This window comes from Vicugna pacos, chromosome 12, assembly GCF_048564905.1.
Source record: "Vicugna pacos chromosome 12, VicPac4, whole genome shotgun sequence".
Taxonomy (NCBI): Eukaryota; Metazoa; Chordata; class Mammalia; order Artiodactyla; family Camelidae; genus Vicugna; species Vicugna pacos.
Window position 1 is genome coordinate 32,059,522 of NC_132998.1, and position 17,662 is coordinate 32,077,183.

The 17,662-nt window shown below is 34.2% G+C and overlaps 1 protein-coding gene across 4 annotated transcripts in view; it reads left to right on the forward strand.

Annotated features, from left to right (window-relative positions):
• ANKS1B (ankyrin repeat and sterile alpha motif domain containing 1B) overlaps window positions 1-17,662 on the forward strand; it is an 862,484-nt gene that overhangs the window by 253,864 nt on the left and 590,958 nt on the right. For all 4 annotated transcript variants that reach the window (XM_072973193.1, XM_072973192.1, XM_072973191.1 and 1 more), the window contains exon 10: window positions 13,479-13,644. In XM_072973193.1, coding sequence (XP_072829294.1) covers window positions 13,479-13,644 — 166 coding nt within the window. The remainder of the gene's footprint in view (window positions 1-13,478; window positions 13,645-17,662) is intronic.

Sequence of the window (17,662 nt, forward strand, 5' to 3'; positions counted from 1 at the left end):
GAAACTGGAGATAGCAGTACAAATTTCCATGTTGCCTTTGCACCATAGTCTTCTTTAATATTTTAAATAATTAGATTATTCATCAATGTTTGCGTTCTTCCAGATTCTTCAAAACATTAAATTATAGATTTGTATTATTTGCCTTACTTGGAAGCTAAAATAACAAAAATCAATTATGGTATTATCTTACTTGTCTCCATGAGCAGAGAAGTAAATGATTGCACAGGAGTTTTCTTATAATTAATGTTTCTTTTAAAATAGCACAAGGATGGGAGGAAGGCTTTGGGAGGCCATTTAGCTTGTCTTCCTTATTCTCAAGACTTATTTTTTCTTAATGTTTGTCATTTATATTATTTATTCATTCATCTTCTTGTTAATTGGTTAATCCAATCATTTAATAAAAGTTTTAAAAATTTGAGAATCTACTCTGTGCCAGAATTGGGCTGTATTAAATTCTAACAAAGCACTATTTAGAGCACTTGCTCTGTGGGAAGACAGAATTTAGAAGTAGCTAGCAGTAAAAATATCAAGTATGAATATAGTATCTTAAAATCTAGTGTGTCATGAGATACTGAATTGTCTGTACAGAATATTACTGTTGTTTTTAGATTCAGAGAAGAAAGCCATGTAGGCAGTAGTAATCATGAAATGCTTCAGGAACTAAGTAAAATTGATGATTGATTGTGAAGAAAAGGAGAATTTCTGTAGGCCTAGAGGAACCCCTGATCCTCAGAAGAGGTGATGACAGCATAAGCAAGACAGAGGTGGGTGTGTGACATTCAGAATGAGGGTTACTGAGTACATCATCCTAACAGACATTTCGTTTGGAAGATATCCTTGAGGAGGCATTGGAAACCTTGAAAAGTAGAACAATTATTATAAAATTTATATTTTCATTCAACAAATATTTGTTGGATGATTACTATTGTCCTTTAATAATAATACCTACTTTTTAGCAATGATATGAAGCTGTAGATCTCAAACTGGACCGCTCAATAGAGGTACTGTAAAGGGCTTGTAATTTTATACAGGCACCAAGTTCGACTATAGATTACATAAATAATAGGTCTTACATATCTATTTTTATTGTTTTCAAATGTGGATAAGTTTCGCTCTGATTAATAAAATAGAAATTTTTGTTTTTTGCTCATGTATTAACTCCCTCAGAGGAGTTAAATGATTTATAAATTTGGGAGCAGAAACTGATCATGTGTCACTAATTCTCTTTGTGATCTTGTCACCTGCACAGAGCATGTGCAGTCAAGCTTAGCAGTGAAGAACCTGCTCAGACTTGGGAGACCTGAGGCTAGTCTGTCTAATTCTGGGGAATAGTAGTACCTAAGCCACATACGTTAGTGTCTGCTCTGTCACTAACCCAAGCTGACATTTTAATCCATTTGCCAGAAGCTTCTGTTTTATTCATGGGTTGGCTAATTGCCAAACAAACCTGACTTATTATGCAGGCCAAAGCTCGTCTGTTTACATATTGTGTGTGTCTCTTTATTGCTACAACAGCAGCCTTGAGTAGTTGTAAAAAAGATCATATGGCCTGAAAAGCCTAATGTATTTACTCTCTGACACTTTGCAGAAAAGATTTCTCAACCCCTGGACTCTTACCCATAATTTGTGCAGGGAATGAGGAAGTCATTTATTGTACTCCTTAAATTTGTAAATTAATTCCAACATTATCATATAAGGATTTGTAAAAAATGTTTACATTGAAAAACATGTATTATTATTCAAAATGGTAGAAACCCTTTGTGTAAAAATGGAATAGACTCAGAGATGGGCGATTGGAGACTATTAAAGTAACGTAGGTATGAACCGATGAAGTTTGAACTAGTTTGGTGATTATAGAAATAGAAAAATAATACTGGGTTTAGGAGTTATTATAAAGTGCAAATTTTACAGAACTTGCTGAAGTGTTTCTTTATAGTAACAGTAAGCATGATGGAACTGGAGAAAGTAAAATGCTTCCAAGAGTTTGTGCCCAGGTGACTGGGTAAATGTCCTGGGAGCAATATGTAGTGTATTTCTTACTCTGTCTGCCTTGTCTTTCACCCTTTAAGTCACACATTCACTAACATTAGGAATAAAGACACCAAGCCGAGTTTCAGCAGTCACCCAGGGCTCCTCGCTATTACCAGACCTACCAACACTAAACAAATGTCTGTTTAACTTCAACAGCAATCCAGCAGTTTCTTCTTATAAACTTGGTGATGTCCTTTGTCTTCTCAATATTTGAGTTAAATCTCAGTTATTTTTCTAACAGCTTTAACAGGTTTGTCTCCTGGCTCCCTATACCTAGTTGTGAATCCTATTTCTTTATTTATGTTTGAATATTCAATTTTTCAGTTTATTTATTAGTTCAGTGTTTGTTTATTTTTCTAAGAATTTGTTTTCTGCCTCTTTCCAAAAACGAATATGAGGCTTGGACTCCTCATATTGCAAAGAAATCCTTTCATATAAATGATCTTGGTTTCTTTCTTTGTTTGTTTGTTTGTTTTTTTTTATTTTCTTCTCTTTTTTTGGCTATAATTAATACTTCCTAGACAGTGCATTCCTTAGTCTCTTAGCCTCATAATGTTTCATAAGATGTAGTTTTTCTCTTTGTCACCTTGTTATTGGTGAACTATGTTCTATTTCTTTTGACTCCTTATGTAGATTATCTAGATCTTTTTATGAAGATTTGTACTGAGCTGATCCCTATTTAGTTTGCTTGGCATTTGACATATTTTTAGTTGCATTTGTGTAATTTATTAGGAAGATTATTCTTGGGATTCCAACTATGTTCAATTTCACCTGGGATATGCAAATTTCTACACAATACTACCAGAAATAAATATCAAAGTTCTTTTATATTTGAAATGGTATCATCATCTTCCCTAGGTGGTATTTAGACTTATGGACTTTTTTTTTTCTCTGAAAATAACAAGTATATATAGTTTTTAAAAAGATCAAGCAAAACAAAAGAGAATATGGTCACATTCTCCAATGTTAACCACCAAGAGTTTCTAATCATTCCTTCTAGAAATATTCCATGCATATAAAATATGTGTGCATACTTTCTTTTTATACAGACATGAATGTACATTATATATTATTTTTCCCTTTTTATTTGTTTTAGCTCAATGTATCAGTACCTACACATTCATCTCATTGTTTGAATGACTAAATAGTAATGATGGCTACATTTTTTTCAGCATTTAGGCACTTTGGCATGACAGTAAGTACTTTACAAAATTCGTTTCATTTCAAAAGTATTTCATTAATTTTATTATTTATTCACAACCAACAACAACCCTTTGAGATAGATCCTGTTAATACTCTAAAACTGCAGATGAGGACACTGAGAATTTGCTAAGGCAACTTTGCTAAAAATGGCAGAGCTAGGATGATGACTCCATACTCTTTCATTACTGTTCCAGTGTTTTTCAAGTCTATTTTATCAACTATTTGCATTAATATTACCTGGGAAACTTGTAAATCATAAATCTCCAGGCTCCCTGTCAGAGATTCTGATTTAGTAAAAATTTGGGGGAAAATAAGTCTGAGTTATTAAAAAATGATCCAAAGTAGACTTTATGTAGTCCAAAAATCTGTGGACCTCTGCATTATATATACTACATTGCCTCCTTATATGAATATTTATTAAACAGTATTTTAATAATGAACCAAAAAATTATTTCCAGTCCTCTTAAGCTATAAACAATGCTTTAGTACACATCTTTACATATACATTTTTATTTGTATTTGTGAGTTTAATTGTAGAAAAGATTTCTAGAAGTAGATTCCTGAGTAAAAGAGTATGTGCACTTAAGATTTTTGAAACACTTTTGGGAATTTTATTAAAACAGAGATAATCCTCTTTACCTTGCTAGTCGCTAGTAATTATTATTTTCCAAGAGTAAAGATTTTAGAACACTAAAAGAGATTAGTCAACAGTTTTCTGAAATCAGTTCTTTTTTTAAAAAAATCCTGTATTAGTTTACTGTGGCTGCTGTAACAAAGTACCACAGACTGCATGGCTTAAACAACAGCAATTTGTTTTCTCACAGTTCTGGAGGGTAGAAGTCGAAAATCAAGGTGTCAGTAGGGCTGGCTGCTTCTAAGAATAATCAGTTCTATGCCTTTCCCCTAGCTTCTGGTGGTTTGTTGGCAACCTTTGGCATTCCCTGGCTTGTGACAGCATAACTTAAGTTTTCACATGGTGTTCTCCCTGAGTACGTGTCTGTCTCCAAATTTCCTTTCTATGGGGACACTAATCATTGTATTAGGGGCTTACCCTAAATGACTTCTTCTTGATTTAACCAATTACATCTGCAATGCCCATATTTCCACATAAAATCGCATTCTAGGGGTCAGGACTTCGAAATAAATTTTGGGGGACACAAATCAACTATAACATACCTTAAGTAACATTCTTGGTACCAACACTGGTTTCTCAGCACTGTGCTGCTGAGATTTCCACTGTGGTTTCAAATATATAATTGGCACCTAAACTTTGAAGTGGCTGATCAAGAGAGACTTAATTAAGAATCAAGCTTTGTGGACATTGATTGGTAACACTTACCAGAGGGGGCAATATCTTGATTACAACTCAGATGATTATTATTGGTAAAATGTGATTATAAATGTTCTCATTCATGATATGAGTCTTGCTTCTGTCACATACTCCCCACCTTCACTTCATTATTTAACAGAAGCATTAAATGTGGCATGTATAAAATAATTGTTTAGACAGCAAGATTGATAATTATGCAATACATGTAAATGATGCCTTTGCAGTACCATGCTCTATGAATAATAATGGCAGTTTATCAATCTCATCTGTTCCCAAGTGAAAGAAAAATTTTCACATGGCAGAACTCCAAGAGTTGATGCTTTCTAAAGATCTGCTTTCTAAAGGTCTACTCTAACAATGGACAAATTAGCCTGAAAGAGATTTACATCAATTCACACTTCAACTAGTGGTATACAGAATACCAGTCTTTCCAAATCCTTCATAACACTATGTATACTCTACAGCAATTTGATCAGGAATGGTATAGCATGTATTACTTTAATTACATATATGTAATTATAAATGTGATCAAGTATTTTTTCATATTAGAAATTTCTAGCTATTTATCATGAACTACTCCTATCCTTTGCTCACTTTTTCCCTTCAGTTGATGATCTCTGTTATTGCAATTTGTAACTCTCTTTATGTAATAAAGATGTTAGCCCTTTGTCTCATGTGTCAAAGAATTTCCCCGAATCTGTCATGTTTCTTTATTTTTTGATGTTTTAGTGGCTTTATAGAAGTTTCATGTTTGTATGTACTCAAATTCATCAATCTCTTTATCTACAGCTCTGGTTGTGTGTCTGGTTATAGTTCTTGGTCAAAGTTCATTCCTATTTCAAGATTATTTTAAAATTATTTTAAATATTTATCTGAAATTTATTTTGGTTTAAGGAATGAAGTAGTAATACAGTTTTATTATGTCTTTCCAAGTGACTAGTCAGTTATCTCATTGGCAATTATTATGTAATCAACTGTTTTTCTGCTGATTTGAAATATCACCTTCATTATATAATAAATTTCCACAAGCATTGGAGCTTTTTCAAAAATTCTCTCTTCTAATTTATTGCCTTCCAATTATTATACCAGAGCCATTTATGATTTATTTAAACACCTGATAGATGCTGATCTCTACCCACTCCATTACTTTTCTCTTTTCAAATTGATACCTAGCTATTGTCAGTCATTTATTTTTTCAAGTACACTTTAGGATTACTTGTCAAGATCCAAGATGGAGTGGGAGGGAAACTACTGCAATACTACTGCATTAAATTTAAAACTAATTGAAAGTGAAAGAATCACTATCTTTAAAATATTGAGTCATATCATAATATAACAAGGTGTAGTTTTCCTTTGGAGTCCAATTTTAATGTTCTTCTCTCAGCTCTTAATAATTTGTGTTGCCTTCTTCTCGTGTTATTATATTAGTTTCCTATTGCTGCATTAACCAATTATCACAAACTCAGTGGCTTAAAAAGAGCATAACTTTATTAATTATTGATTCTGGAAGTCCAAAATGTGTCCCACTGGGCTAAATTCAAGGTGTTGGTAGGGCTGCATTCTTTTCTGGAGACTCTAGGGAAGAATCTATTTTCTTGCCTTTTCTAGCTTCTATGATCTGCATTCATTCTTTGACTCATGCCTATATTACACCTTTGAAGCCAAAAATGGCCTGTCAAGTCTCTCACATTACATCAGTCCAATACTGAATCTCCTTCCCTCTTTCACTTTTAATGACCATTGTGATTACAGTGGACCACCTGGATAATCCAGGATGATCTCCCCATCTCAAGATCCTTAATCCCATCTAAAAGCCCCTTTTACTATGTGGTATAATATATTCACAGGTTTTGGAGATTAGGACATGAATATCTTTAAGAGGCTATTATTCCGCCTACCACTGTCATCAATGGTCCTTTCCCTGTCTTATTGTCGCTATTCTTCCCTTCCATTCAAAGTCTCTTATTTCCTTATTTTTCTTATTATTCCGTATTCATGTTGCAGTCTTCCTATTTGGATGTCACTGTAAGTCTTCAGGACATACTTTTCTTGATATTGCAGGACACGTCAGAACAGTAAGACAACTTACAAAAGCTTTCATGTACTTTGAGTCATTTGGAATTGTGAGTTATCTCTATCTTTGAAAGAGCCATAAACACATACTCCCTTGCATTAGTTTTACTTTCCCCATTATCAGAAAGAGTTGAGGAAGCAGTGGAAGTATGCAGGTAGCTTGTATCGTAGTACTAACACAATACTATTCCTGTTGTCTTATTTACCTGACATCTTCAAACTCATCTAAATCAAGCCACCGTATTCTGTTCTCAGAAGATGCCTTGTAGGCTTGAAGATTTCCAATGGCAGAGAACCTGCTGCTTGCTAAACAGCCTATTTCTTACTGGGAAGCTCTAATAGTTAGAAAGCTTATCTTGGGCTGAAATCTGTCTCCTTGTTGCAATCTCCCTGTCTGCTCTATTTCTAACAATTCTAGTCACTCTTGTTTTTCAAATACTTGTGATACGTGTTTTCCTGCAACTTTTCTTCTTCAGTCCTTCCCCACATGACATGAGTTTGATACGCAGTGCTTTCCTTACCCATGTCCAGAGAAAACAGTCCACTTGGTGTTTACACCTCCTCAAATGTAGACCCCAGTACCAAGCTGAGTGTACCAAGGGTGGTCTTGCTGCAGTGCAGGTTGAGCTGCTTCGATTTCCCCTATGTGGTTAAGAATAGAGCTGTGTTAAGAGGCAAGTTCACAGATGTCAAAGTAAACTAGAAAACCTCTAAGTCACCTTACTTCTGATTTTAAAAACCACATCATTGGTGCTTTTGAGAAATGACAATGCCCAGGTCCCTGATTGTTGCTAAAGTTTTTCATGAATCAGAAGGCCAAGTATCCTTCAGCCTTTCTGATGAATAAAATCTTGCACCAACTTACAAAGGATGGTCAGCATCATAAAGTTAGCCTATCTCTTATGAAACTCCTAAACCAGATCATTCCCAATTTTAATTAGCACAGAGGAAGGGAGGGCTGTCACATTCTCTGATCTAAATATCATTCTTGTATTAAATCAGCCAGTGCCACATTATGTCTTTCTTTAACTGGTATATTACACTCTGACTCATACTGTCAGCTGTAACTTCTGATTCTTTCTTCATGGTATTGCTAATCTATATACTCCCAGGCTGAATCTTTATAACTAATTTCTGTACTGAACCATAGGACCGCATATTTAGTCGCTAATAAACTTTGACTTGTTAGACTGAGCCCCCCACCAATGATTTTAAACTTTTATAGGAACACAGTGCAAACAGCAAGTGAAAGCATATTATGTATACTTTTATTGTTTATTTTTTTCTTGGGGAGGGTACACAATATTAGTTTATACAGTGCTCTTAGTATGTATCTTTTTGAAGAAGCACTATTTGGTCTACACATTGTACAAGTAACTGTAACAGGTAGAATAAAACTGACTAAGTAAGCCTAAGCATCAAAGCTGGACATTCTCTCAGGAGCTGTGAAGTTAGGCAGTGCAGAGCCTTAGCGATCTGTTCAGGATTTCAGAACAAGCCATTAATCAGAAGAGAGCTTGCAAAGACCAAGGCAGAGAGCACAGTCTTAGGCATGCTACCATTATAAAACTTCAAGCACGGAAATAGGCATTAGAATAAATATAGAGGCCAAATATCAAGAAAAAAGCAAAAACTGCTAACCAAATTGGAGCCAAATTTTGCTAGACTAGTACAATGGAGTCTTGAAAAGTGAGCCACAAAATTGTTTGCCCTCAATTATTTTAGTCCCTCTGGTCCATTACCACAATTTACCATCAAGAGTATTTTGGCAATTAACCTGTATATCAAAATCCAGATTTCCTACTGTAAGGAAGAGGGCTTGCAAAGACTAAGAAGTTGGCAGGGCTGGAGACTACCTAATAATGTGCAGAGTTTCCTGTTTCTCTTAGTTGTGACAATAAAGATCTGTCATAGTCCTTTTTGTCTGTGATACAATAATATGAACATAAAATTTGCTGAAATAAGATCTAGGTGGGAGCCCTGAAACTTCCTTTAACCAGATGTTTAATATTGGACACCTAATAATTCCAAGCCTTAGGGTCTGGATAGAAATAATAGTAACATTGGTAGAATTGTTATGAGAACTAAATAAGAATCATGTGCCTAAATGAAATACTATTTACTTTGCAGACTATAAAACACTTTGTAAGTGTAAGTTGCTGTTCATACAGTGATTTGAATATGTGATAGTTTTCGAATAACATTTTTTGAGATCTCATTCATTCAACAAATGTTCATTAAGTACATATTATGTGAAGAAGATGGTTGTGGTCCTTGCCTCTATGATTCTTTAATTCTAGTCAAGGAAGCAGACCTTAAAACACTAACTGAAATGTTAACTATTTTACATATTTTTTCAGCGTATACTCTTACAGTCCTGCTATGAGCATGGCACTTTGCTAGGTGCTAGACAAGCATGTCTTTAGTTATTAACCCCATTTATCTTATAGATTAATGGGATTATTTTCAACCTTTAGTTTATTCTTCCAGATCTTGTTATTTTAATGAATTTACTATCTGGATTATTAATGCATTTAATGACATCATTCAGTGTGGAATTTTGGGGATATTATGAAAGACCAAGTTAAATGCTTAAAAAGAATCAACATGTACTATGACTAGAACATTTTCTGATTCTCTTATCAAATAAAGTTATGATGAAAGAAAATGAATTTATTTCAACTGACTTAGTAACTTTATGTTAGTGTTTGAAAGTGAGTTAATTGGGAGAGAAGCAGGGCTAGAGGCAAGAAGGCTGGTTTGCAAGTTGTTCTAGCAGTTCAGATGACAGGTGTTGGTGACCTGGACCAGGGCAGTAGCAGGGATGGAGAGAAATGAGTGTGTTTGAGATAGATAACTCAGTGTCAAACATGAGACTTGGGGAATGACTGAGCATGATGTTGAGGAAGAGTGGGAATGAAAATAGTCCCCAGGCTGTTTGAGTGGCTGGTGTATGGAAGTTTGTTCACGGTCAGGAAACAAAGAAAAGGGGAAATTAACAAAATGTTTAAAGATTTTTTTTTGAAAAATAAACATGAGGATAATCATGAATGCTTTGATAAGGATGAATATGAGGAGAGACATATGCTACCGATAGAAAAATTAATTTTAAGGCTTCGATAATCAAAACAGAACGATTCTGGTACTAGAATAGACTGACATATGGAACCAATTAGAAAGTCTAGAAACAAATTCAGTTATATGTAAGCATATGGCATATACCTATTGTCACAGGAATTCTATTTCAAAAGAACTGGTTGAACGTGTAAGCAAAGATATATGCACAAGAGTGTTCCCTTAGAAGAAAAACATTAAAATTTCAATACGATAAGATCGGCTAAATAAATTATGACCAAGTGTGTATCAGAACTTAAATTTATCATATAGACATATATCTGTCCTTGAAATTTGTTCAGAATACATTATTAAAGGTAAATATCAAATCAGGAAACATTATATATAATACCTTTATATATTTATATATAATATCTTCACATAAGATTTACAGAAAATCCCTTGAACCTTTGCCCTATTTTGGGTGGGAAAACACAATGCCCTCCTCAAGACCTCTATAGAATCTACAAGGCATCCAATCTCAGTTCTCATGATTACCTTTTGTTGCAAATTCCTGTTTATGTAGAACTCTTGCTTTCATTCATTTTTCCCGTCTTATGTCTATTCTTGATTCTCTGCCCCATGATTACTGGAATAGGTAATGTACCCTGATTACATGTACCAAAGTACGTTGTACAGGAATATTCATAGCAACATTGTTCTTAATAAAAAAAATCTGGGAAATGTCTTAAAGTCCATTGTCAGGAGAATGTGTAAATGAATTTGTATATCTGTATGGTGGACTCCTGTGTCACACTGAAGATAAATGGAACTCAGAAATACAATATTGATTGAATAAAGTCACACAAGGACAAGAGCATTTTATATTATATACATGAAGTTCAAAAGCATACAGTATGAGACAGTTTATTTTTTTATTGATACTTACATATGTAGTTAAATTTTAACAACAATCCAGGGGATTATAAACACAAAGTTCAGAAGAAGATTTAGCCGTGGCTGGGGAGGGAGGGGCTGGGAATGCAAAGGGGAACGTGGGATGGGAGGGGTGAATTTCAGTGGTAATGTTTTATCTCTTAAACATGAACATTCATGTATTTATTTTGTTATTTTGTAATTTCATATGTACTCTTTTGAGGGATACTTGTCAGGTACTTTATTGAATGTCCCACTTTTTTGGCAATATGAAATATTTGGGTACAAGAGTATAGTTTTACAATCTTTGTTGTACTATCCCCTTCTCTTGGGCCTTTCACTTTCCATAGGAAGCCATGTGTATACTACCAACTTCTGCACCAGTGAGAAATGATGGCACTCCCTTAGGAAGCAGAAGAGGGTATACTTCATTATTGTTTAAAATAGTTTGTCTTTCCTTTGCACACACCCACATGTCCACACACACGTTTACAGAGGGAAGCCATCTGGGAAAATATACACCAAAATGTTACTGTTAGTTATCTGAGCATGCTGGGTTTTCATGTGACGTTTTCTCTGTATATTTTCTAATATTTCTCTAATAAATGTGTACACTTAATCTACTAATTCATCCTGTGTGGTTAAATTTCAAAGCCTTTAAAATCCTCATAATTCTTTATAAACACAGTAAAAGTCCAACTTAACGAAATCCATGAAGAATAGGTGGTTCTGATTAATTTAATTTTAGGATGAACCAGAGATTAAGCTGGAGACTCTTTTTTCATAGACTCATTACAATCTTACTGTAATCTCATTTTTGCATTTTTGATATGCAAGACAGTAAACGATAATGAAAAACAGAAAAATAGAGTACTTTACACATTAAAAAGGCATTATCCTTTTCCTAACTGGTGTTTAGATTTGTTTGAAAGGATATTAGAAACTGACTATTTAGTTGATCAGTAAATATTTATTGGCAGGAGTTGTATTAGATTCTGAGGATGGAGGGGTGAACAAGACAAATTCCAGCCTTCATGGAGTTTACAGTCATCTAGTGTATTCATTGAACAGTGTGTTTTATACATAATTTTATTAATAGATCATTCTGTGTAAACATTTCCAGTTATGAGAAATTCCTTCTGTTGCTTTCTAGTGCTATTTTTTTTAGCTAATTGTTACAGTGGAGCATTTTTATTTTAGAAGATAAGCAATATTGTTAATTCACAGAAAATTATTTTTTGTGTTGACCCAAATTTACCCTCCTTGACTTATAAACATTGGTCTTTGTTCTGCCTTTATGAACTTTAGAATAAATCTACCACAGCAACCTCTCCCCTCCCCTGCTTTGTGGGATAGCTCTTGAGGGATAGCCTTTCAAATATGTCGAGAAAACTACTATGCTGCTGTTAGAATTCTCCGGGTTAGAACACTGCAGTTCCTTTCATGATTTCTTCTGTGACATGGTTTTTAAATCATATACCATCCTGATTGCTTTCCTCTGGATGCTTTCAACTTTCTCACCGTTTGTTGTTGAAAATAAATTACTCCCAATTTCCTGCTTTCAATAGAGTAGAGTGAATATAATTGACTCTTTGATGTGTGAGGGTCTGGTGTGGTCTGAAAGCAATTACACTGACCTTGAATACTTATTCTACTGTACTGTAAATATCATTGTAGAGAAAAATAGGAGCTTTACCAATTTAGCTTTACTAAATCTTTACCAACCCTTGGATATATCTTGGAAAATTTTTTGGAAGTGATTTCTTTTTCTTTTGATAGTGAAGTATACTTCATAAAGGTAAAAAATATCAAAAGCCAAACATGATTCATTGTGAAATTCATCATGCAGATAATCTGTTTTTCTTTTTGAGTATACTGTGAACTCTCTAAGGGCAAGGCTTATATCATATTAGTTTTTTTTTTTCAAATCTCTAGCAGTTAGCACAGTCCTAAATATCTATGATAGAAACCTAACAAATATTTGTTGACTGTTACACCTTGTACAAGAAATTAAGATCTTATAAAATGAAGTAAATTCCAATTTTTAGAATATATTGAAGAATCTATAATGTAGAATTAGACTTTAATTTTATCCTAACCTGAAAAGAGTAACCTTAGTATATTGGTTAACAGTATTCACAAATACAGTGTTGGGTGGGAACATATTTACCTCTAAATGACTGAAAACCCAATTAGCAATTACTCAAACAATAAGTACTTTAATATTTGCTTATGAAGCCTGCAAAAACTGGTCCTGGGGCTATTTGAGCAGCTCAATAACATAAAGGCCCTAGGTTCTTTATCCTTCTGTTGCCATTCTTGGCCTGTTACCTTTTTGATTCTAGGCTTACTGCCTAGCCACAGACATCAAAACTGCATCCAGAGAGAGAAAACTGAGGATGGCCAAGGCTCTGAAAAAGCCTCTTTGCATGTGTTTTCTCTGAGGAGAAAAAATTTTCCTGAAGGCTTCCAGCAAACTTCCTCTTATATCTAACTGGCCAAATACTGAGTTATATGGCTATCTCTAGGAAGCAGGCAAAGGAGTAGAGTCTTAGAAATAGTAGTTGATTAGTTAAACAACAGCCTATGCCACATATAGTAGAAAGTACACATATATTACATAAAGAGATCAAGAATGTTACTAGTTCAGTGATAAATTCAAGAGAACCAAATTATAAGTACCCTTCTAAAAAGATCACTGATATTATTGGGGTTACATGATTGCATAACTTATTCAAACAGATAAATCACCACCTCTTGATCACTTTTAAAGAACTGATGAACCTTATTACCTTTTAAATAGGCTGTATCTTTATCACAAAGCTATTTTTATTTTTCTCCTTCCTTTCAGGAGTCCTATCCAAAGAAAAGGAATTACACTATGGAAATTGTACCATCTGCTTCACTGGATACATTTCCTTCAGAAAATGAGAACTTTCTATGTGATCTCATGGACACAGCAGTTACAAAGAAACCTTGCTCCTTAGAAATTGCAAGGGCCCCTTCTCCAAGAACTGGTAATATTTCTTACTAACATTTAGACCAATTCAATTTGCATGCTTGTATATGTGAAGATGTATCATTAATATTTTGGTTTCCCACAATATTTTAAAAATGGAAGTGCCCCAATATAGTCACAATGGTTTCTTCTCTTCTCTTCTCTTCTCTTCTCTTCTCTTCTCTTCTCTTCTCTTCTCTTCTCTTCTCTTCTCTTCTCCTCTCTTCTTTTCTTTTCTTTGCATTTTGGAGTCCAGGTAAGTCAGAGGGTTTTTTAAATATATATATGTAAACATTTTTTTAATTGAGTTATAGTAATTTTATAATGTTGTGTCAAATTCCAGTGTAGAGCACAATTTTTCAGTTATACATGAACATACATACATTCATTGTCACATTCTCTTTTGCTATGAGCCACCACAAGATCCTGTATATATTTCTCTGTGATGTGAAATCTCTTAACTTCTTGGCAAGAGCCTTCATGGAAGTTGCACTGCTGTGGTGAAGACACTCTGAAAAGGTGTGTGTGTGTCTGAAATCTCTTAATAGTAAAACACCTTCTAGGTCAGATACAAAGCTTTGGGTCTTTTAGAGCTTCATAGTAGATTTGGTAGCAAGGGTCCTTTAATATACTTCTCTATATCGTGTCTGTTTTCAGGTTATCAAAGCATACTCAGCTACTTTGTGTATTTTCTCTCTTTTATGATATTTTTCAGAACTGTTATTTTATTTACTTGCATTATAAGCTAATGAACAAGGCAAACAAATATTATGCCTATTTTACTGGTCACGAAATTGGAGATAAGTGTCTCATTTAATACATTGGGTGGGGGTTTTTTACTTGAACATGAGTTTTTGGCTACCATCATATTTGCTTTCTGTTACTTCGCTGCTGCCTCTAAGAAATAATGCAGAGTAGTCACAGGAAAGCTAATGAGGGAGGATATCTTCAGGTGGGTCAGCATATTTAAAGCTGCAAAGAAATTGTAGGAGAAGTTCTAGGGAGATGCTTTTTTGTTGTTGTTAATCCAATTGCTGCTTATCTTTGAAAAATAAGTTTAAGGAGTGATATGATAAAACCAGATTTCTAGAAATTAACAATAAGACTGGAAAATGCAAAATAAAGAAATGAAAGTGAAGAATACAGATTATTCTTACTAGAGGATTAGAAGAAGAGATGTGATGGTAACATAAGAAAGTAGTACAAGGGAGAAATGGCTAGTTTATTTTAAGATAAGTAAGACTTGGTCAAGTTTAGAAGTTAGAGGAATTTGGTGGTGGAGAGCAAGAGATTGAAGACAAAGAGTAAAAAAATTGAATGGGTAGAAATTAAGACTGAGCCAGTCTAAGAAAACACAGATATTGCTTCTATCAGAGAGAAGAGGAAAATAGAGCATTGTGAATACTAAGAAAATCTGAAATATGTATTTTCAGGTGGGTTCATTTTCTAGAGTAATACAAAAAATTATTGGCTGAAAAGAAGAGCTAGATGTTGAGAAGGGTTAAAGTAAAATTCAGAAATGCCATTTTAAATAATAGGCTGTGAAATTTTATAGAAGTTAACAAGTATTGAGAAGCATTGAGTCTGTGGTGTTTTATGAACCATAAGCATGCAGAAGGAAGATTTTAGGATGAGGTGAGAGCATAATCATGGGAATAGTTTATTGAGCATTTACTATATACTAGATACTGTTCTAAGTGCTTTATGTACATTATTTCATATAATGCTGTAAGGTAATAATATCATTATTCTCATTTTACAGATGAGAAAAGTGAGGCATTGAAATATTTGGTAACCTCCCAAGGTCACATATTAACAAGGGATGGTTGTGGAATGTAAACTTGGGTTGTCCAACTTGTATTCTTAAACACTATGTTATACTTCTGCATTAGATTAGGAGAGGAAGTGGAGTAGAAAGTGTGAGGCAAGTACTGAAATTCTTAAGAAAGGTGGAGGTATGTCTGAAAGTCCACATGATAACAATAAAATCAAAAAAAGAATGTTATAATAGGATAGCATAATTTTCATATAAGCAGCACATTTTGGATGAAGGTAGAAGAATAGTGAGTGATCCAGAAGCAATCACAGAGAGTGAAGAAATGCTGAGAGTTGATAAGAATGAGAGTTGAAAAGAATGAAAAAATCCTCCATAGGAGAGGTCATGGGGAAATAGTGGGGAAATCAGGGGCAAAGCTCACTTAACACAGGAAAATAGAGGGCAAATATGTATGAAAATTTAAAAAGCTTTAATGATGGGGTGGAGTTAGCAGTGTGTTGAGGTAGTGGAAGCAGGAATGAAAACACTAAAGAAGAAAATGAGGATTTATTCATTAAACAATCAAAAACTAATTGAGTTCCTTCATGTGCCAGGCACTGTTCTGCATGCTGAGGATACAGATATGAAAAAGACATAGACTCAAGTAACAAAGCTGATTAGGCTCAGAACAACTCTGCTGCTGAATCCTATGCAAATTACACTCATTTCTTCCTTCAGGATTCCCAAACATCAGTCCATTACAGCATGAACTCTGAGTCTGAGTTCAGGTGTACATGAGTCTCCCAGGTGCAGTTCTTATGGTACAGGTCCTTGACTACCTTTTCTCTTGGCAATGATGACCTTTGAAGTAAAGAAACAGGTTACCAGTCTCCTCTCCCACATACTCAACGTGTTATAGTGGGAAAGGCATAGGAAAACCACAATGGACACTGCCATTCAAATACAGGGAAAACAGGTTACACAGCCATCACTTGTCTGTGGCAATTCTGAATCTGATTCCTTGATTAAGTCTCAATACTATGGTGTAGGAATTGTTGTCTATGGCTGTTAGTTCTGCCCTCAGATTCATTCTTCCTTTTCCAATAAAAGAAACCTATGTTTACAGCTGAATTTCTTTCTTACCTGCTTACAGTCTGCAAAAGATTAGGGTCAAATGACCTCTTTTCATTTTATATTATCTCTGTTCCTTCAAGTTCAATTCGATTTATTTTCTTTTAAAACTCTGTGGACTGTTTGTGTTTCAATTTATACTTCACTCCATTAGATGAAAGTTTATATTCCAGATAATCTCTTCTCTACCTTGTGCTCCTTATGAGACTTCTACAAGACAATGTCCTTGAGATTCTTACAGACCCTATTGTTGAACAGGGAGGATCTATGAGATATGCCCTTATATCCTCAGAGGGATTTCTATGCAGCACCACCTGAGATTTGTCTTAGGTTTTAACAAATGGTCCTGCCTCCCACCTACATTTGGTCATTGGCCCTCTTATTGGAGGACTGCTTGCCATTTGGAGCAGCTTGAGGGTGTTTGTAACTGGCAGTGTCATTCATGGATATAGAATATGTATTTTCTCAGAAAATCACAGTTAAGTATGGATGATAGTTCCTTTTTTGTGTTTTATTATTATTATTATTATTAACTAGATGAGTTAGTGCAAAATAGGTCTCATCCTGACCAAAAGAAAAAAATTTTATTATATCCTCTGATTTAATTTAAGTATGAAGGCAACTTATTAGTAAATCTATATTCAACAGGATTTTACAACTCAGCCAGAAAAGAAGGATTCTCTTTCCAAGGAGAATTTTACTAATGCCTCCATGACTACAGATTTATATGGAATAAAGAATAATATTGCTGTAGTACTAGGCTCATTAAATAAAGATTAACAAAAGTCCAGTTCTTGCTTGGTAAATTTGCTAAGACTCATATTTGTTTCCCTTATTGCATCAAGCAAAGGACCTTACATAATCATAGTTGTGACTCAGTTACAAAATGAATGAATCATTAAATGAGTGGATGAATGAATATTATCTTTAAAAGAAAAATCTATAATGGCAGAAAAATCCCTTATGAAATAGTTAGATGCCATCAAAGATAGTGTTTTCTTATCTGCCTTTCATTTAATTTTAACCTTCACAGGGGAATTTTTCCATTTTATGGTTACTAGGCAACCTGTTAATTTGAATCACTTAGTGCAGGCTTTGCTCACTATGGATGCTCAGTAAAATCCATTTTGATTAATGAGCAATTTACAAC